Source organism: Oryzias latipes (assembly GCF_053564925.1).
Source record: "Oryzias latipes strain Hd-rR chromosome 1 unlocalized genomic scaffold, Olatipes_Hd-rR_3.1 chr1_Y".
NCBI classification, from domain to species: Eukaryota; Metazoa; Chordata; class Actinopteri; order Beloniformes; family Adrianichthyidae; genus Oryzias; species Oryzias latipes.
This window is the reverse complement of record NW_027616335.1, coordinates 10,726,125-10,748,159: the sequence shown is the minus strand read 5'-3', so window position 1 is coordinate 10,748,159 and position 22,035 is coordinate 10,726,125. Positions and strand designations below refer to the sequence as shown.

Genomic DNA, 22,035 nt, shown 5'->3' with positions numbered 1-22,035 from the left:
GTCCTTCATACATCAAAGTTATGTGTTCCATTTAGTCCGCTTTTGTATATTTTTTGTTTTCTATTGAAACAACTGTGGTAAGAAGTTCTGTTCTGGTCTTCTTTTCTGCTTTCTTGCAACCGTTTTTCACTTCTCTCGTCTTTGCTCATGTTGCTATTGCTATGCTCCCCTTCAAACTTTTCTGGACTACTTTGTCATTTTCCTTTTGGCCTTCTTTTGAAGACTTGCTCTCTGCCCTTTAAACCATCTTCTTTCTCTGTGAATTGAATATGGAATTTTGATGAAATTGCGTTCATGACACTTTTTTGATGTCTCTCTTTCCCACTTCATTTGTCCCACATGTTCTTTACCCTTTTTGGTTCTGAAACTTTTTCCCATTGAAGATGATGAATCTGAGTCAACTGAGACATTCTCCCTGCGAACTAACCAACCTCTTGATCCTGCAACCCTTGCAAGTCCGGACCTCCTGTCAGACATGTCAGACATTAGAACAACAGCAGTTTTTACTGCATATGAGGAGAGAGTTGAAGAAACAGGGTTAGAGGAGGGGTCATCTCCGATTGTTGTGGAATTGTTCAAAGAGAGGCAGGAAAAGGTTGGAGGAATTAAAAAAGATGGGCAGATTGAAAGTAGGTCAGTGGAACAACAAGATAGGGCTAAGAAAGATGTGTATTCAGTTTTTGAGGCAAAAGCTTTTGAAGAAACAAAGAAATTGAGTCAAACTGACACTGGTATGGATGGCATGACTGCAATGGTCTCAAACCTCAACAAGGAGACTGAAGATCATCATGAACAAAGACTCGGTGGGACATATGATTCTCAAGAAGATCTAACAAAAGAGAGAGGTGAACATGTATCTGTAAAGCAAGATGGCAAAAGACATCCTCCAAATATAAAAAAACCTATTAGAAAGAAACTTCGAGAGTTTTCTAGATGTAGCAGCTCTGAGGGAGAGCTGGAAAGAATGAGTTCTGAAGAGTCATTAGATGACGATGCGATCATCAAGAAGAGTGGTCTTTCCTCCACCTCATCCATGGAACCTCCGGCTTCTCCTGTTGTTGTTGAGGCCCCCATAGGATCAATAAAGGACAAAGTTAAAGCTTTGCAAAACAAAGTTGAGGAGGAAAAGATACAAAAGCATACTCAAGGTGAGGGGTATGAAGTAATGCATAGCAACATCACAAAGACACCAGCAGAAGTCATGCCAGAACTTCCTAGTATTCCCAAGTCCCCCAAATCCCAAACCGAAAGGTTAGAGGAGATTATGTCAGTGAAGGAACTGATGAAGGCATTTCAGACAGGACAAGACCCATCAAAATGTAAGTCTGGACTTTTTGAACACAAAGCAGAACATTTTCATTATGACAAAATGTCCACGTCTGAACCAACACATTCTAAACAATTGGAAGAAGTGGAGCAGAGTCTTGCATATGATCCAATATCTCAACTCCAGACTAATGAGCATACAATTTTCCATGAACAAAATGACCAGAATAAGCCAAACAATGCAGACATAACAGAAGAGATGGAGAGCTTAGTCAAACCTAGTATGGAAGAAAAGGCTCCTAATGGAAAGAAAGTGACATTTGCTGAAACAACTGAGTATGTTGATGGGGGTTATGGTCCACAGACAGAGGTAGCCGACAATTGTGTGTTACCAGAGAAAGAGAGTCTGTCAGTGAAGGAGCTGATGAAAATGTTCCAAGCTGAGCGTGAGACTATGGAAATCACACCACAGCCTTTAAAACTCGATGCTTTGGCCACTCATATTACAGCAACTCAAAGTAAAGAAACCCCATTACTAGAGGAAACTTTGCAAGAGCCAAAGTCACATGTTGAAGCTCAGCGACCAACAACTTTCAGTTCAACATCTGATTCCATCCTGTGTGATTTTCGAGAGTCAGAAGCTCCTCCAGAAAGTTTTGTCAGATATGGATCTGACATCTCGGTGTTCATTTCAGATGATAACTCTCTTGAAAAGACAGTACATTTTGCTGAAACTCTACCATGTGACCCTGTACCTGTCACCCCACAAAGAGATGAACCTGAAGAGAGTTCTGTCTCTGTGAAAAACTTATTGAAAGCATTTCAAAATGAGCAAGAGGGACAGCAAACTAAACAAAGTCTTAGAAGGGAGGAACAAATGTCAACACAAACTGAGAAGGCCTCAATCATGCATCAAGAGATTGGTGATAGAAAATCTGACCACACAGACTTGATTAATCAATCACAAATGTTAAACACAGATCAGTCTCCGTCAGTGTCAGAGCCTTCTTTTGCACAGACGATGCAAAATTCTGAGAGATTGATCACAACAATCGAGACTGAGCTTCATTTGCTAAAAACTAAATCAGAATCATTTGAAGGCTCTGGAGAGGTCCAGAAAACTGAACAGAATACCAGCATGCCTTTCCAAACACAACTGAGTGGTAACAAAAATATGAATTTAGAAGCCCAGACTGTGACATTACAGAAAGAAATCACTTTTGAATCACAACAAGGATCAGTTATTCCTACGTTTGGCGTGACAATTAAAGTTGCTGACAAGATGCAGTTTGATGATAGAAGGATTAGTCCAGAGAGAGACAAGCCAGATATGCCGCAGAGCAGCCTGAGCAGAATGCAGCTAGAGGAACCACTCATGAACATTGCTAGGAGTCTATCTGATGACTATCAGATCAGCCCTGATCGAAAAAATTCTGAGGATTTCAGTTCTTTCATTAGGGCTGAACTGGAAGAAAGTCCTGAGTATCAGCTGTTTAAGCGCAGATCTACAGCAACAGATATCAACTATCAGTTGGGGACACTTGGGGAAGAAACCCCAATTGATGATTCCGACACAAATCCAGAGTTATTATACAGTTCTTGTTTTAAGGATAACACAAGTTCAGGGAGTTACAAGCAAGAATGGTTGGCTAAATCCTCAGAGACAATTGTTCAAAAGACCTCCCGTTATAGCTCAGAGGAGAAGGAAAGTTCAGAAGAACTCAAGCCAATATATCAAATGCCCAATGAAATGTTTTCTTACCACGAAGCTACAAAAGAAGATTATTGTGTTCCTGCAGACAAAGAAAACACATTCCAAGCAAGTGAAAAAGACAAAGCAGCTGAACATAAAAGCAGAGAACAGAGGACAGAAATGGCAATCAAGGAGCAGTCACTTCTCGAGATCTGTAAAGGTACCAAAATGTTTGGCCAGAAATCTACAGCAGGAAAGGACATTAAAGGTTCCTTATTGAACGAAGAGTTGGGTCAGTGCCTACAAGTTAGTCCTATTAAAAGCCAACAATCACAGAAGAATATTTACCGTGATAATTTTCAAGAAACCATCACAACACAGGAGACTGATGAGGAAATTGCCACAAAGATTTCTCCTAAAGAGGAAAAAACAAAAATGCATGGAGCAGCGTTGGAAAAAACACTTCCAAAACAGGGTGATATCCTTGGGAGCTTTGATCAAATGATTCACACCAAAGTCTGCACATCTTCAAGTGCTTTTGATGAGAACAAGAAAAGCCCAGAGGTGCAAGAACAGACTCAAACAATTGCTGTTAAAATGGGCCCAACTGTCCCATTTGAGCCTCCATTTGAAGAAGATATTGAGAAAATTACAGAACTGTCTACAAATGAGAAAACTATGTCAGGCATGTTATCACTTCTCAAAAGTGACCTTGATGAATGTTTCAGTGAAAATACAATGACAAGACAATGCCAACTAGAGGATGATCTTGTTGATGAGAGACACATTGAAGTCAAACTCCCAAGCAAACATTTACAAGACAATGTACTTAAGGAAGTTCATGAAAACTGGCAGAGCTCAAAGAGTCAGTTTGAGAAACCACCAACCGAGCCACAATCTGAGACTACATTTAAACAAGTTTGCCTGGAGGGAGATGCATATCATCAGAGTTCCACAAATAGGAAAAACATTTCTGGTATATTATCACTAACTGATCATTCAGAGGACAAAGTAGTCAATGAACTCTTAGAAAAGGTTGAAGTTAGTATCAAAGAAAAAGCTCAAAGCACTGTGTCTGACACCCTGTTCCAACAAGTACTTGTTGAGCGAGAGGTTTACTACAAACCATCAACAACTGAGAAAACCATGTCTGCTGTGTTGTCCCAAGAAAGACCAGTTGTCAGACAAACACTGTCAGAGCAGGATTTAATCCACGAGAGCTACAAGGAAACAAAATTGACAACAAATGATTTAGATGACAAAGAAGGGGGAGATGCCAGTGACTATGCAGAAACTAATGAAGTTGGTGTCGCACAGGTTGCTCAAAGGTCTGTATCAGAGACTCTTTTCCAAGAAAATGTCATTGAGAGACATGATCAGAGTGAACACATAAAAGGTGAAAAGAACATGTCTGGGGTGTTGTCCCATCTGAGTAGTGACTTAGATGAATACCTCAAAGAAAGACCAGTTGTCAGACAAACACTGTCAGAGCAGGATTTAATCCATGAGAGCTACAAGGAAACAAAATTGACAACAAATGATTTAGATGACAAAGAAGGGGGACATGCTAGTGACTATGCAGAAACTGATGAAATTTGTGTTGTACAGGTTGCTCAAAGGTCTGTATCAGAGACTCTATTCCAAGAAAATATCAATAAGAGACAGGAACAGAGTGAACACATAAAAGGTGAGAAGAACATGTCTGGAGTGTTGTCCCATCTGAGCAGTGACTTAGATGAATACCTCAAAGAAAGACCAGTTGTCAGACAAAAACTGTCAGAGCAGGATTTAATCCATGAGAGCTACAAGGAAACACAATTGACAACAAATGATTTAGATGACAAAGAAGGGGGAGATGCCAGTGACTATGCAGAAACTGGTGAAGTTGGTGTCGCACAGGTTGCTCAAAGGTCTGTATCAGAGACTCTTTTCCAAGAAAATGTCATTGAGAGACATGATCAGAGTGAACATATAAAAGGTGAGAAGAACATGTCTGGAGTGTTGTCCCATCTGAGTAGTGACTTAGATGAATACCTCAAAGAAAGACCAGTTCTCAGACAAACACTGTCAGAGCAGGATTTAATCCACGAGAGCTACAAGGAAACAAAGTTGACAACAAATGATTTAGAAGACAAAGAAGTGGGAGATGCTAGTGGCTATGCAGAAACTGATGAAGTTTGTGTTGCACAGGTTGTTCAAAGGTCTGTATCAGAGACTCTATTCCAAGAAAATATCATTGAGAGACATGATCAGAGTGAACACATAAAAGGTGAAAAGAACATGTCTGGGGTGTTTTCCCATCTGAGCAGTGACTTAGATGAATACCTCAAAGAAAGACCAGTTGTCAGACAAACACTGTCAGAGCAGGATTTAATCCATGAGAGCTACAAGGAAACAAAATTGACAACAAATGATTTAGATGACAAAGAAGGGGGAGATGCCAGTGACTATGCAGAAACTGGTGAAGTTGGTGTCGCACAGGTTGCTCAAAGGTCTGTATCAGAGACTCTTTTCCAAGAAAATGTCATTGAGAGACATGATCAGAGTGAACATATAAAAGGTGAAAAGAACATGTCTGGAGTGTTGTCCCATCTGAGTAGTGACTTAGATGAATACCTCAAAGAAAGACCAGTTGTCAGACAAACACTGTCAGAGCAGGATTTAATCCACGAGAGCTACAAGGAAACAAAATTGACAACAAATGATTTAGAAGACAAAGAAGGCGGAGATGCCAGTGTTTACCCAGAAACTGATGAAGTTGGTGTTGCACAGGTTGTTCAAAGGTCTGTATCAGAGACTCTATTCCAAGAAAATATCATTGAGAGACATGATCAGAGTGAACACATAAAAGGTGAGAATAACATGTCTGGGGTGTTGTCCCATCTGAGCAGTGACTTAGATGAATACCTCAAAGAAAGACCAGTTGTCAGACAAACACTGTCAGAGCAGGATTTAATCCACAAGAGCTACAAGGAAACAAAATTAACAACAAATGATTTAGATGACAAAGAAGGGGGAGATGCTAGTGACTATGCAGAAACTGATGAAGTTGGTGTCGCACAGGTTGCTCAAAGGTCTGTATCAGAGACTCTTTTCCAAGAAAATGTCATTGAGAGACATGATCAGAGTGAACACATAAAAGGTGAAAAGAACATGTCTGGGGTGTTGTCCCATCTGAGTAGTGACTTAGATGAATACCTCAAAGAAAGACCAGTTGTCAGACAAACACTGTCAGAGCAGGATTTAATCCATGAGAGCTACAAGGAAACAAAGTTGACAACAAATGATTTAGATCACAAAGAAGGGGGACATGCTAGTGACTATGCAGAAACTGATGAAGTTTGTGTTGTACAGGTTGCTCAAAGGGCTGTATCAGAGACTCTATTCCAAGAAAATGTCATTAAGAGACAGGAACAGAGTGAACACATAAAAGGTGAGAAGAACATGTCTGGAGTGTTGTCTCATCTGAGCAGTGACTTAGATGAATACCTCAAAGAAAGACCAGTTGTCAGACAAAAACTGTCAGAGCAGGATTTAATCCACGAGAGCTACAAGGAAACAAAATTGACAACAAATAATTTAGAAGACAAAGAAGGCGGAGATGCCAGTGTTTACCCAGAAACTGATGAAGTTGGTGTTGCACAGGTTGCTCAAAGGTCTGTATCAGAGACTCTTTTCCAAGAAAATGTCATTGAGAGACATGATCAGAGTGAACACATAAAAGGTGAGAAGAACATGTCTGGAGTGTTGTCCCATCTGAGTAGTGACTTAGATGAATACTTCAAAGAAAGACCAGTTGTCAGACAAACACTGTCAGAGCAGGATTTAATCCACGAGAGCTACAAGGAAACAAAATTGACAACAAATAATTTAGATGACAAAGAAGGGGGAGATGCTAGTGACTATGCAGAAACTGATGAAGTTGGTGTCGCACAAGTTGCTCAAAGATCTGTATCAGAGACTCCATTCCTAGAAGTTGTCATTGAGAGACATGATCAGAGTGAACAGATAAAAGGTGAGAAGAACATGTCTGGTATGTTTTCCCACATGAGTAGTGACTTAGATGAATACCTTAAAGAAAGACCAGTTGTCAGACAAACAGTTTCAGAGGAGGATGTAAAACAGGAGATATACAAGGAAACAAAACTGGTAACGGTTTCTTTAGATGACAAAAAAGGGCAGGATTCCAGTGAATGTCTGCAGACAAATAAAACTGTAATTGAAGGAGAAGCTCAAAGATCAGCATTTGAGACTCTATTCCAACAAGTTACTGAGAAACACGTTCAGTGTGAACAAATAACAACTGAAAATATGCAATCACATCTGACTGGTGACTTGGACAGATATCTTAAAGAAAGACCAATAATAAAAAAAAACATAACGGAGAGCAATGTAGGCGAAGAAATTTGCACAAAAACCATATTGGCCGTTGATAATGTTGAAGATAAAGTAGCGGAAGTGACATGTGAAACTTTGGAGCCTGATGAAGTTGCAGTTGATGAGCTATCTCAAAGCTCAATATCTGACATTCCATTTGATCAGATTGTGATTGAAGGAACATTGCACCATCAACAGTCAGAGAAAGATATGACAGGCATATTGTCCCTATTGAGCACTGATTTGGATGTTAATCTTAAAGAAAAGCCTTTGAATTTGGAAAGATGTGCAGATGAGAGTTTGATCCACAATGAATGTCAAGAAACATTTCTTAAATGTGATAATATAGAAACCCAGATGGAAAAGGAGTTAAATGAAGACCCAGATACTGATGTAGTTGAAGTTGAGGAACTAGTTGCAGACAATGTATTACAGCAAGTTTCTGCAAAGACACAAGCCCAAGACGAATGCTCCCCAATTGAAAAGAATATGTCAAATTTGGTATCACTTCTCAGTAAGCCTGATAAACCTGAGACAAAAGCAAGTCATCCCTTTGAGGACCTTGTTCATGAGACCTTCAAAGAAACAACACAGCCTGAGGACTGTAAAATAGAACAAGACATGGTATCCTCCAAACCATACAGATCTGATAGTGGAGACCTCAATAAAACAATGTTTAAAGAAATTGAAAGACAGACATATGTTGATGAAGATGATGGGTGCAACATAGAATCATGTGAGACATGGGAAGTAGACACATCATTTAGAAAAGCAGCACTTTATACTCACTCTACTGAAGAGACAGTAAACAACAGCAAGTCAAATGCAACATTATATGATGATGAAGTTGATGTCAATGTCGATGGTTTCCATTCAGTTCACAAAACACAAGAACCAAGTAGTTATGTTGCTCTGCAACGACCTGCTGGATTGGAGAACCTTACCTGTATGCCGTTTGATGAGCCAGACAAAGATCTATTTAATCAAGATTCATTAGAGTCAAGTCCTGTTCTGGAAGATCAATCATCAAAGAAATCCCCTGATTCAATAGAACCAAGTCCTACCAAAGATTCTCCATGTCAAGATTCGCTTGAAAGTAGTCCTACTCTGACAAAGGATGCACAAAGTCATGAACCCTTTAAGACAGCTGTTTACGAGGACTATGCTTCACAGCTCAAAGCATGTTTTCCTTACGAAACCTATGTTTATACAGATACATGTGAAGATGAAAAAGAAAACTCTCCAAGGATCCCTTTAACTGACTCTACAGATGGAACAAGTTATGGCAATATGTGCTCTATTGAGAGTCTTGAATCCAGGCAAAAGTCACTCAGTGCAGATGATGGCGAGGATGAAATCACCAGCAAACAATTCACTCCAGAAGAGAAGATGTTTAAAATGGCCGTAAAAATCAAAATGTTTGAGGAGATGGAACAGGAGTCTAAAGTAAAGACAGAGATACATGAAGATTCCATTTCTGCTTCTTACGGTGATGCTTACAAAGACGATGACAGAGATTTAAGATCAGACTCTATTGCCTATTCATCCTCTCAAGCTATTCAACAATCAAGTTCTGAAACATCTGAAACTCACCCACAACATGAAAAAATGGACAATTTGTGCTTTAAGGCAGAGACAGTGGATCAGTTACAACAGAGAACTACTCAGTCAGCTGACATTCTACTATATTCAACTACACCATTCAAAGAAAAAACTGATGGGGACAAGGAGGATGCACCAACCCTGCTTGTAAAAAAGGGGTCAGAAATACTAAAAGACAAAACAACGCCAATGATTTATACTGTTACTGAAAAACATTTGTCTGGCTTTGTGGCAAATGAATCTCCAATGATGACCCAAGGTTCAGGTTTTGTAAGTGAATCTCAAACTACAGTTTGTACCACAGAAGTGGAAGAAGTTAAAGAACAAAAGGATCCTGGCCAAAAAACACCAGAAAAATATCCTGATCAGGCTACAAATAGTGAGAGAAGCCCTAATCCATTTCAGTTTCAAGAAGGAAAGCTGTTTGAAATGACTAGAGGTGGAGCCATTGACATGACAAGAAGGACCTTTGACGACAGAGGTGAAGGATTTGGATTTTTTCACTTTGGAGAACATCAAATGGAAGAAAATGTACCAGAAGAGTTTGTTGAAGATTTTACAAAGTCTTCTCAGAGAACTGATTCTAAACCAGGTGCTAAATCTATCTTGACTGATTTTCAACTTGTTTCTCCCAGTGCTGCTAGGAGCCTCACAACTACCCATATTGAAGCTGGAGATATGGAAGGCCTAGGGCTAGGCTACCTAGACACCACTGTAGCTGACCTTCAGTCAGACACAACGGCAGCTACCCAGTTAGATGCTGAAAAGCCTTTCTTAGAGTCTTCCTCCTCTGATGATGATGACTTGGATGATGAAGAAGACCAGTGCTCAGTCATAGAGATGACCTTTTCAGCTGCACACTTTGACACTTTAGGTAATGATCAAGATTCTCCGCAGCCAATCATACCAGGTTCTTCAATTAGTGAGTCAATGAAGGTGAAAGACTTGCAGGTATCCGTGCTTGAGGCAGTTAATAGGAAAGCAGAAAGAAAATTGAAGTCTGATCGTAAAACTAGATCTGAGGGTGGTGATATTAAAAAACAATTTTATAGAAAAGGTCCGAGTTACTCTGATTGTAGTCAGTCTACTGGTATGTCCGAATTTTCCCCCTCCAAAGTCACTCCCCTGATGCAAGAGAATCTTGAAGCTTGCTCTCCCCTTCAAAAAGCCCTCCCACACCTGGATACTACAGATAAGTCTGTTAGGTCTTCTTTTGAAACTGATAACAGGAGTAGCAGTAGTCACAAAAGTTCAGACTCTGTTGTCTTTACATATGACACTCAAGCTTCTCACGGTTCAGATTCTGATAGCAATCAGTTACCAGTTAAACATCCATCTTGTGGGGCAGAGGATGTTTTTGAGTCCAGGGCTACATGGGATGACACAGTGGAAACTCAGATGCAAAGAATCGTTGATGATCAAACTCCAGAACATACTCCAGGTATGGCCTGATCTTTTGTGGGGTTTAATTTTATTTTTTTAATCTCTAGCAGCAAAGCAGCTAATCTCTTCCTGATTACAATTCGTCCATTACATCTAATTTGGTTGATTGTGGCAATTTGTTCTGTTCCAGTGAATTCTAGTCATTTTGTGTGTGTGTCCATACATGTGTGTCTCTCATTTGTGTTATTATGGGTATTGGTATTTTGCTTTGTGGTAAATTATTTCTTCATCAAAGTTTGTGTAATCTCAAGATTGAGTGCTAAGAGCTACAGAAAAATGTGGTCCGTACTACTGAACTGTAGGCATTATCAGAACTAATAAGAGTCTTCTTAATAACAAACACATTGAAAGGACGAAAACTGACAATATTAACCCCTATACTAATTGAAAATTGTATTGCACTTATGATAGACATTGATTATGTGTCCACAGATTAATAAACACCTTTCAATTCAACTTTTTAGTTTTCATTCATGGCCATTATCATAAATGCCCATTCCAGAGATTATCCGGAAAATTGCAATTTTAAATGGACTTCTGTATATTTTACATGTTTATCTTTTTATACAAACTGGTGTATACATAGACAATGATATAGGGACACAATGCAAAAATTGACATTCCATCTATGATGGGATTTTTTAGTTTATTGGCAGGATAATGCTGACAGGAAGGAGGAGACTCTAACAATCATTGCAGACCTTCTTGGCTTCAGTTGGACTGGTAAGATCTCAGTAACCAAATTATTTTAGGTTAAATGAAGTTAAATATTAGATATGTAATGTATTTTAAGCAGAAGTAGTAACTCCAGTTTTTTTCACTTGAATTGTTTCCTTAATTAGGACAACTATAGAAACATTTAAACATATATGTTAATGCTGTGGATAATAACAAATTTAATACTTTGCTTTGAAATATATCATACAGAATTGGCAAAAGAGCTGGAATTCAGTGAAGATGATATTCAACTTGTGAGAACACAAAATCCAAGTTCTCTTCAAGAACAGAGTCATGCATTACTGCAGCGTTGGGTTGAACGGGAAGGCAAGCATGCCACAGGTACTTTGTTTATTATTTTGACAGATTTATCTTTGTGTTTTGTGTCAATGCAGAGCTTCTGTGTTAGTATAAATACGTCAACTGGATTTAAAAGACATTTAATGCTACAAAACTGCCTTTTTAGTGATTGCCTTATTGTTTCCTTCAAGTAGGTGATGTTCTTTGTACTCTCTTTGGCGTAACAGTTCTTTGTCATTGTGTCTTAAGGGAAATATTATTTATTATAAAGTATTTTCTCCAGGTATATAGTAATATGGCAGTTTTAACATAAACCCCATTCATGCTAATCCAATTTACAATGTATAATACCCATGAACGACCCACACAACATACAATGTTTTATTGTATACTATAATGATTTGTTATTTCAAATTTAAACCTGTTTAATTTTTGCAGAGGAGTGTCTGATTAGGAGGCTGACCAAGATCAACCGCATGGACATTGTCCATCTCATTGAAACCCAGATGAATAAGTCTGTTCAAGAACAAACATCTAGAACCTATGCAGAGATAGAGAAGACCCTAGATCACAGTGAAGGTAATAACTCTGCTTTGTAAACACCAGTCTTTGTTGAACTTGTATCACATTCTGTTTTTTTTATTTTTTTTCAGTGTCAGTCGCTTTGTCTTCAGTGCAACAGGATACAGACAGCCCAAGAATTGTCAGAAGAATTGAATCTGATGGTAGACCACCACCAGCTGTTTCTGAGGAGGATCTATCAGTTGCTTCCTTGCTGGATATTCCTTCATGGGCAGAGCCAACAGGACACATCCACTCAGAGAGCATGCATGGAGACCTACTAGAGGATGTTGAAATCACACAGTAAATCCTTTTGACTTTGTTGCAAACATCAAATGAATACATTTTTTCACACTTGTTTGAGAAGATCTGGTTTTGTGTGCAGCACATATTTGCTGCTAAATTTGTTTTTCAGCTCTACCATAGCAAACCAAAAAGTAAGATTTCTATCTTTTGACTCTGTGTTGTTGTTTTTTCTGCAGTGAATTGAGCCCTAATCTGTGGAATCCTGAAGATGATGCATCAAAAGAACATGCAAGTTACAACACCTCAGATGAGCAAGTGAGTACGCGGCCAATTATAAAAGAAGCATCCATGAGAAGCAAAGCAAGACAGATTTCTGAGCCCCAAGTAAACCTCCAGCAAGATTGCAGCAATGTTGAAGGTCATTTCATCAAGTGTCCCCAAGGTGGTCCTCCACACAAAAGTGGCTGCAGTCAAACAATGCCTTGGAAATTAGATGTTTGTCGGGATGACCAAAGCCAGTCACATGACTCATCCATATCCATCAGAGACTTTAGCGATAGCCTGTCGGAGTCAGAAAAAGTGGAAATTGACTTCAGTGAGCTTTCGGACAGGTTCAGCTGCACACCTCATCTGAGGAGAGGAGCAGCAGCCCGTAGAATTGTAAAAAAGATATCTAAACTTAGCCCATCGTGCTTAAAACCACAGGACCGTGAACCTGATATGCTTTTGACTGAAGGTGACACACATGTTCAAAATAGCAGGCTCTCTCAGAGGAGCGCTGATGAAGTCGAAGCTCAATTCCACAAAGAACTGAAGGATCACAACATCCCACATGCTTCTGGTGTGGAAATGGGATTAAAAGCTGTCAAGATGGGAAAAGAAGAAAAGCCAAAAGCTCAACTGAAAAATGATGGAAATAGGGAAAGGATACCCTTCATTGATGATGATGATGATGACACACAACAAACAATACCCATGAATGTGCCAGCACAATACAGCTTAATAAATCCTAAGCAGTTGGAACCAACAAAGACCATTCTGCCGAACAGGCATGCATACAGCAGCCCTTTTTGTATGGATTGTGACTCAGCTTATGCAAAATACAGATGTGGTCATAATTCAGGCATTGAGTGTATCAAATCAATTTCTACTCTGCCAGAGTATAACCCCTTGCCCCCTGTCTCCTTCACATCAGAAGAACTATGGGGCTCATCTTTGCCTGTTTGTGAAAAGCGCTTTTTTACTGCAAATGAATGGCCACTAAATAGTAAAATGTCTAGACAATTGTCTCCTGAATCAGTCATGTTAGCTGGTGATTGTCGAGCCACTACAACCGATTCCCCTCAGACCATGGAAGACAATGATACTACAATGTCTGATCAATGGAGCTCAACCAAATTTCCACAAAATAATGAACTACATATCTGTGAAACTAAAAACCTTTTTAGTCAAAAATATCTGAATGCAGCTGTACCTGACACAAATATAAAAAGGGAGCGGAGAGACTTGTCACCGCTTTCATTAGAGTTTAAAAATGATGAAATACTTTCTGAAGGTGTTACTTCTGATAGAACAACAACTTCGCCTGACCTAGTGGGGTCTATTGGTGGTTTAGAGAGGGAATGTAGACCATTCTCCCCAGAATCTCAAAGTTCCCAGTGCAGTTTTTCATTTCTCGAACTCTTATACTCAGAATCTTCACGGGCCCAACTCAGGCGCCAATATTGTAACTATTTTTTGCAGTACTCTGGGGAAGATTCAGCCTATCCACCACCAATCTGTGATTCCTTTCTTTTAAATGAAGTTATGCTTCCATATAACACTTCAAAGAAAGAGCTTAAAGATTCTGATTACGGTATATCCCAATTTGAGCAATATGTCATACCAAATGAAAATCTTTTACCAGATTTTTCTGATTCATACAGTAAGTGTCAAGATCATGTTTGCATGGAAAGTTGCATAAACACTCGATCATCCATTAATAGCTTTTCATGTGCAAAAAATACAAATACATCAGAATCATTGAAACATCATGTAAATACAAATAGACTGCTTACTGATGATTCTACAAAAACAAATGTCTACAGTGATGAGTCATCCAGTGGTAATGAGAAGAAAGGGGAATTTCATTTTAAACCAGACTTGGAGCCCACTACATCTTATCTTAGATACTGGTATTCAAAGTTGGAACCGTGTTCTTCAAAGGTTACCTTTTCAGAGGTGCCAGGGGCTGATTTAGAAATCACAGAAAAAAGTGACTTGAGAGACAAAGAAACATCAGTTGAAACGATAAATGAATCAGTCAAGAGAAACTTATATTCAGGTATGAAGTCTCAGCAGAAAACAACAGAAACGCACCCCACTGCACATGATCTACCAAAAGAAACAATGGTTTTTACCCTAGTTGAGCGAAGAAAGTATTCATTAGAATTTCCATATGAAATTGATTCAAAGTCAGACAACAATATAGTACCAATTGACAAAAGCAGCACCGTGACCACCTACACCCAATCTGAAGTTGGAAAGACCACAATACAACAGAGTGAAGCCAATCAACATTCAAACTCTTCAAATGATGACACACAATGCTCGGAAAAAACAGTGCATTCATCTTTACTTCTGTCTGTCAACAGACCACTAACATACGCACAAGTTGTAAAAGGCTTTGTTAATGAGAAGAAAGACAAATCGATTCAATACCTCCCACCTTTAGAGGGGAATGAAGATCTGGAAACAGAAAAAAAACATTACATCTCTTTCACGCATTCAGCATTTTCCGAATCACAAACCCAGTGCAAAGTGTCATACTTGGAGAGTTGGTTGACTGACATAAGACCAGAATCTCCTGATTCCCAAAGTGAATGTAGACCTCTCTCTCCAGACTCTCCTGTTCCTGAGTTCACATGTACTCATGTTGACTACACTAGGGAAAAGTCAGAACAAAAGTCATTCACACCACAATCGACTTTATCTGACTGGGAAGGCACAGATTTGTGTTTGGAAAGTCTCTTTGATCAGATCAGACCAGAGTCCCCTCAGTCAGTCTTATCAAATCTTGAACTTGATCAAATATTTAGCAGTAGAGCGTTGTCCCCAGAGTCGGTGGCTTCTAGTTTAGACTTTTCACATTTGCAAGAGTGGCTGGAGGACTTTAGGGCATCCTCCCCCGAATCTGCAGCATCAGTAGAAAAACACACTTTGACTACAGACGTGTCAGTTGCCCCAATTCTTGACCTTCACTGTAATTACTATTTACAGTATTCAGAGAATAGGACATTGTCCCCTTCGTTATCATCGTCAAATGAAGCTGATCTTGACTTTTCCTTACATAATCTGTTTGATGAGAACAGAGCAGACTCACCAAATTCACATTCATCCGATCTAGATTCCAAACACCTTGAAATAACCTTACCCAGTACATCTTCTCAAACATTGACCAGCAGACCTCTGACATATGCAGAAGTTGTAAAGAGGGCAGCTGGTAAAAAGGGTGCAGAGTCTGTTCTTAGCTCAAGATCATTGGAGCTCAAAGAAGACTCAGAACCTTTTGAACCATCTCAAACCCAGCATAGTTGGTGCTACTTGGAGAATTGGTTGACTGATATCAGAACAGAATCTCCTGATTCCCAAAATGAATGTAGACCTCTCTCTCCAGACTCTCCTGTTCCTAGGTTCACATGTACTCATGTTGACTACACTAGGGAAAAGTCAGAACAAAGGTCATTCACACCACAATCGACTTTATCTGACTGGGAAGGCACAGATTTGTGTTTGGAAAGTCTCTTTGATCAGATCAGACCAGAGTCCCCTCAGTCAGTCTTATCAAATCTTGAACTTGATCAAATATTTAGCAGTAGAGGGTTGTCCCCAGAGTCGGTGGCTTCTAGTTTAGACTTTTCACATTTGCAAGAGTGGCTGGAGGACTTTAGGGCATCCTCCCCCGAATCTGCAGCATCAGTAGAAAAACACACTTTGACTACAGATGTGTCAGTTGCCCCAAGTCTTGACCTTCACTGTAATTACTATTTACAGTATTCAGAGAATAAGACATTGTCCCCTTCGTTATCATTGTCAAATGAAGCTGATCTTGACTTTTCCTTACATAATCTGTTTGATGAGAACAGAGCAGACTCACCAAATTCACATTCATCCGATCTAGATTCCAAACACCTTGAAATAACCTTACCCAGTACATCTTCTCAAACATTGACCAGCAGACCTCTGACATATGCAGAAGTTGTAAAGAGGGCAGCTGGTAAAAAGGGTGCAGAGTCTGTTCTTAGCTCAAGATCATATGAGCTCAAAGAAGACTCAGAACCTTTTGAACCATCTCAAACCCAGCATAGTTGGTGCTACTTGGAGAATTGGTTGACTGATATCAGAACAGAATCTCCTGATTCCCAAAATGAATGTAGACCTCTCTCTCCAGACTCTCCTGTTCCTGAGTTCACATGTACTCATGTTGACTACACTAGGGAAAAGTCAGAACAAAGGTCATTCACACCACAATCGACTTTATCTGACTGGGAAGGCACAGATTTGTGTTTGGAAAGTCTCTTTGATCAGATCAGACCAGAGTCCCCTCAGTCAGTCTTATCAAATCTTGAACTTGATCAAATATTTAGCAGTAGAGCATTGTCCCCAGAGTCGGTGGCTTCTAGTTTAGACTTTTCACATTTGCAAGAGTGGCTGGAGAACTTTAGGGCATCCCCCCCCGAATCTGCAGCATCAGTAGAAAAACACACTTTGACTACAGACGTGTCAGTTGCCCCAATTCTTGACCTTCACTGTAATTACTATTTACAGTATTTGGAGAATAGGCCATGGTCCCCTTCGTTATCATTGTCAAATGAAGCTGATCTTGACTTTTCCTTACATAATCTGTTTGATGAGAACAGAGCAGACTCACCAAATTCACATTCATCCGATCTAGATTCCAAACACCTTGAAATAACCTTACCCAGTACATCTTCTCAAACATTGACCAGCAGACCTCTGACATATGCAGAAGTTGTAAAGAGGGCAGCTGGTAAAAAGGGTGCAGAGTCTGTTCTTAGCTCAAGATCATTGGAGCTCAAAGAAGACTCAGAACCTTTTGAACCATCTCAAACCCAGCATAGTTGGTGCTACTTGGAGAATTGGTTGACTGATATCAGAACAGAATCTCCTGATTCCCAAAATGAATGTAGACCTCTCTCTCCAGACTCTCCTGTTCCTGAGTTCACATGTACTCATGTTGACTACACTAGGGAAAAGTCAGAACAAAAGTCATTCACACCACAATCGACTTTATCTGACTGGGAAGGCACAGATTTGTGTTTGGAAAGTCTCTTTGATCAGATCAGACCAGAGTCCCCTCAGTCAGTCTTATCAAATCTTGAACTTGATCAAATATTTAGCAGTAGGGCGTTGTCCCCAGAGTCGGTGGCTTCTAGTTTAGACTTTTCACATTTGCAAGAGTGGCTGGAGAACTTTAGGGCATCCTCCCCCGAATCTGCAGCATCAGTAGAAAAACACACTTTGACTACAGACGTGTCAGTTGCCCCAATTCTTGACCTTCACTGTAATTACTATTTACAGTATTTGGAGAATAGGCCATGGTCCCCTTCGTTATCATTGTCAAATGAAGCTGATCTTGACTTTTCCTTACATAATCTGTTTGATGAGAACAGAGCAGACTCACCAAATTCACATTCATCCGATCTAGATTCCAAACACCTTGAAATAACCTTACCCACTACATCTTCTCAAACATTGACCAGCAGACCTCTGACATATGCAGAAGTTGTAAAGAGGGCAGCTGGTAAAAAGGGTGCAGAGTCTGTTCTTAGCTCAAGATCATTGGAGCTCAAAGAAGACTCAGAACCTTTTGAACCATCTCAAACCCAGCATAGTTGGTGCTACTTGGAGAATTGGTTGACTGATATCAGAACAGAATCTCCTGATTCCCAAAATGAATGTAGACCTCTCTCTCCAGACTCTCCTGTTCCTGAGTTCACATGTACTCATGTTGACTACACTAGGGAAAAGTCAGAACAAAGGTCATTCACACCACAATCGACTTTATCTGACTGGGAAGGCACAGATTTGTGTTTGGAAAGTCTCTTTGATCAGATCAGACCAGAGTCCCCTCAGTCAGTCTTATCAAATCTTGAACTTGATCAAATATTTAGCAGTAGAGCGTTGTCCCCAGAGTCGGTGGCTTCTAGTTTAGACTTTTCACATTTGCAAGAGTGGCTGGAGGACTTTAGGGCATCCTCCCCCGAATCTGCAGCATCAGTAGAAAAACACACTTTGACTACAGACGTGTCAGTGGCCCCAATTCTTGACCTTCACTGTAATTACTATTTACTGTATTTGGAGAATAGGCCATTGTCCCTTTCGTTATCATTGTCAAATGAAGCTGATCTTGACTTTTCCTTACATAATCTGTTTGATGAGAACAGAGCAGACTCACCAAATTCACATTCATCCGATCTAGATTCCAAACACCTTGAAATAACCTTACCTACTACATCTTCTCAAACATTGACCAGCAGACCTCTGACATATGCAGAAGTTGTAAAGAGGGCAGCTGGTAAAAAGGGTGCAGAGTCTGTTCTTAGCTCAAGATCATATGAGCTCAAAGAAGACTCAGAACCTTTTGAACCATCTCAAACCCAGCATAGTTGGTGCTACTTGGAGAATTGGTTGACTGATATCAGAACAGAATCTCCTGATTCCCAAAATGAATGTAGACCTCTCTCTCCAGACTCTCCTGTTCCTGAGTTCACTTGTACTCATGTTGACTACACTAAGGAAGAGTCAGAACAAAAGTCATTCACACCACAATCGACTTTATCTGACTGGGAAGGCACAGATTTGTGTTTGGAAAGTCTCTTTGATCAGATCAGACCAGAGTCCCTTCAGTCAGTCTTATCAAATCTTGAACTTGATCAAATATTTAGCAGTAGAGGGTTGTCCCCAGAGTCGGTGGCTTCTAGTTTAGACTTTTCACATTTGCAAGAGTGGCTGGAGGACTTTAGGGCATCCTCCCCCGAATCTGCAGCATCAGTAGAAAAACACACTTTGACTACAGACGTGTCAGTTGCCCCAATTCTTGACCTTCACTGTAATTACTATTTACAGTATTTGGAGAATAGGCCATTGTCCCTTTCGTTATCATTGTCAAATGAAGCTGATCTTGACTTTTCCTTACATAATCTGTTTGATGAGAACAGAGCAGACTCACCAAATTCACATTCATCCGATCTAGATTCCAAACACCTTGAAATAACCTTACCTACTATATCTTCTCAAACATTGACCAGCAGACCTCTGACATATGCAGAAGTTGTAAAGAGGGCAGCTGGTATAAAAGGTGCAGAGTCTTTTCTTAGCTCAAGATCATTGGATCTCAAAGAAGTATCAGAGCCGTCTGTACTATCTCAAACCGGGGAAAGTTTGTCCTACTTGGAGAATTTGTTGACTGATATCAGAACAGAATCTCCTGATTCCCAAAGTGAATGTAGACCTCTCTCTCCAGACTCTCCTGTTCCTGAGTTCACATGTACTCATGTTGACTACACTAGGGAAAAGTCAGAACAAAGGTCATTCACACCACAATCGACTTTATCTGACTGGGAAGGCACAGATTTGTGTTTGGAAAGTCTCTTTGATCAGATCAGACCAGAGTCCCCTCAATCAGTCTTATCAAATCTTGAACTTGATCAAATATTTAGCAGTAGGGCGTTGTCCCCAGAGTCGGTGGCTTCTAGTTTAGACTTTTCACATTTGCAAGAGTGGCTGGAGGACTTTAGGGCATCCTCCCCCGAATCTGCAGCATCAGTAGAAAAACACACTTTGACTACAGACGTGTCAGTGGCCCCATTTCTTGACCTTCACTGTAATTACTATTTACAGTATTCGGAAAATAGGCCATTGTCCCCTTCGTTATCGTTTTCAAATACAGATGATCTTGACTTTTCCTTTGATAATCAGTTTGATGAGATCAGAACAGATTCTCTTAAAGCAGTTGTTTTTTATTCTATTCCTAAACACTCGGACAAAAAGGTTAGGGAACCTTCTTTGATGTATGTAACTTCTGAAAAAGGTCCTGCAGTCAACAACCAAGATAAGTCTGCTTCGAAAGATAAGTTGGTATCCCTTCCATCTTTGTCTTTTACTTTCTGCTCTCAGAGTTATTTTTTACTTCAGCAGTCGCATAACAAGTGCAAGCCCATGTTCATGTCACACTTATCTGATCCAGTTTATACAGGAAAATGTCAGTGTTGTTGTTCACAACTTCCTAAATTTTTTCAATGCTAAAATCTGAAATTGAAACTAAACTTGGTTTTTTACCATAACAGAAATTCACATCATATAAACAATCTAAGTCTAGATTCTATTTTAATTCAACATTTTGTTCTTTACCTAAATTAGTCCAGTACAAATAATTAGTAATTTTGGATTAAAAAAAATACATATTGTCATCTCTGAGAACTAATTTAAATATCATAATTTTATTTTTAAGATTACTCATGTAAGTTTTTTTTGTCTTCATCAACCAAAATAAGATTGGTTTTGTTTATTTTCTACACTTTTGAGCAGAAGGTAAGATAAATGCTACCACCTTTGTTTTTTAAGGTAATATGTATAAAAATCTAAAATCCTTTTCTGACGTAGTTAACAACAGTACTCCTACAACATACATTTTAGACATGATTTGATGCAGTTGGACTTCACTTAGTACCAGATAGCAATATAAGTAAGTACCATATATTTGTGCTATGTCAGTTGGTTGTGTGTAGGACTGTCACATGGAAAGCTAGGGTTCATTTCCTAGGGGCTTTGATGAGCTTAATCTGGTGTGGGTCCTTAGGCAATACCCTTCACACTACTGCCTATTTATGTTGCCACAAGGTGATCTAGGGTCTGGGTCTCCCAGCCAGGATAAAATATGTACAGGAAGAGCATCCTGTGTAAAATATCGTTTTGATAATTTTTTAGCTTTTAAATAGCTTTTAATAGTTGGCACAAAGTTTGATGGAGATTATTAAAGTTTTAAAAAAATGTTTTTAGGAACAGACTAAAAGAAAGGGGAAAACATAAAAGTGAAGAACTTGAAAGTCACTAACCGTGAACTGGAATGTCTGAAAGATAATCCTACTGTTTAAAAATGATACAGGGGTTCATTTTTAGGGCTGCCTAAGAAACAACCTACTATAGACAATGTCAGATTTTAAATTATAAGTAATTTCTGAGTCACATGCCATATAAAGGGAAGGTTTTATAATACTAGCTGGCTTGAAAATGTTGTCCACAAAAAAAAACAAAGAAAAAACCTGACTCCTCCCAAGACAAAACATCAATACCAAATGAAAGAAGAAAAGAGCTCCATGGTGCCGGTAAGGCAGCATGTGCTCTTGCTTGCCACTGAGTGCAGTGTTGGCTCTATTGTTATTAGTGTGGTTATTAACAAGTGTGGAAGTAACAGTTGCTTCAGGTTTCCACCATTAACGGGTTTGCATTTGGGCAAAACATACCTGTTTTTTGCCTGATCTCCAATAACTGAGCATCTTTTATGACTTTTGGCCCATTTTTTTTCATGCCCATAAAATGCAAACTCATGACACTTGTCTCATGTTGTTTTACCTATCTTTGTTTATTAAGCATGTGTTTCCACATTTTTTTTACAATTAAGAAAATTGACATAATCTTAATACCAAAAAAAGCAGTCTTGTGAAGCTTTACTATTTCATATTCTTTATTTTCATATATGTTCTAACTTTTTGTGTTTGCTAACATTTTTTAACTGATTTGTTGTTTTTTTTATTGATGTATTCATTTTA

The 22,035-nt window shown here is 39.3% G+C and overlaps 1 protein-coding gene across 32 annotated transcripts in view; it reads left to right on the top strand.

The window, feature by feature from the left end:
- Positions 1-22,035, top strand: part of ank2a (ankyrin 2a, neuronal) — a 72,098-nt gene that overhangs the window by 44,226 nt on the left and 5,837 nt on the right. For 28 of the 32 annotated variants that reach the window (XR_013654440.1, XM_078943800.1, XM_078943788.1 and 25 more), the window contains 6 exons: positions 384-10,379; positions 11,027-11,104; positions 11,309-11,440; positions 11,837-11,977; positions 12,052-12,262; positions 12,442-12,520. Coding sequence is in view for 31 of the 32 variants with exons in the window: in XM_078943800.1 (XP_078799926.1) it covers positions 384-10,379; positions 11,027-11,104; positions 11,309-11,440; positions 11,837-11,977; positions 12,052-12,262; positions 12,442-12,520 (10,637 nt within the window). In the remaining variant the exon portion in view is untranslated. The remainder of the gene's footprint in view (positions 1-383; positions 10,380-11,026; positions 11,105-11,308; positions 11,441-11,836; positions 11,978-12,051; positions 12,263-12,441; positions 12,521-22,035) is intronic. The other 4 variants (XM_078943804.1, XM_078943803.1, XM_078943802.1 and 1 more) reach the window with 1 other exon arrangement.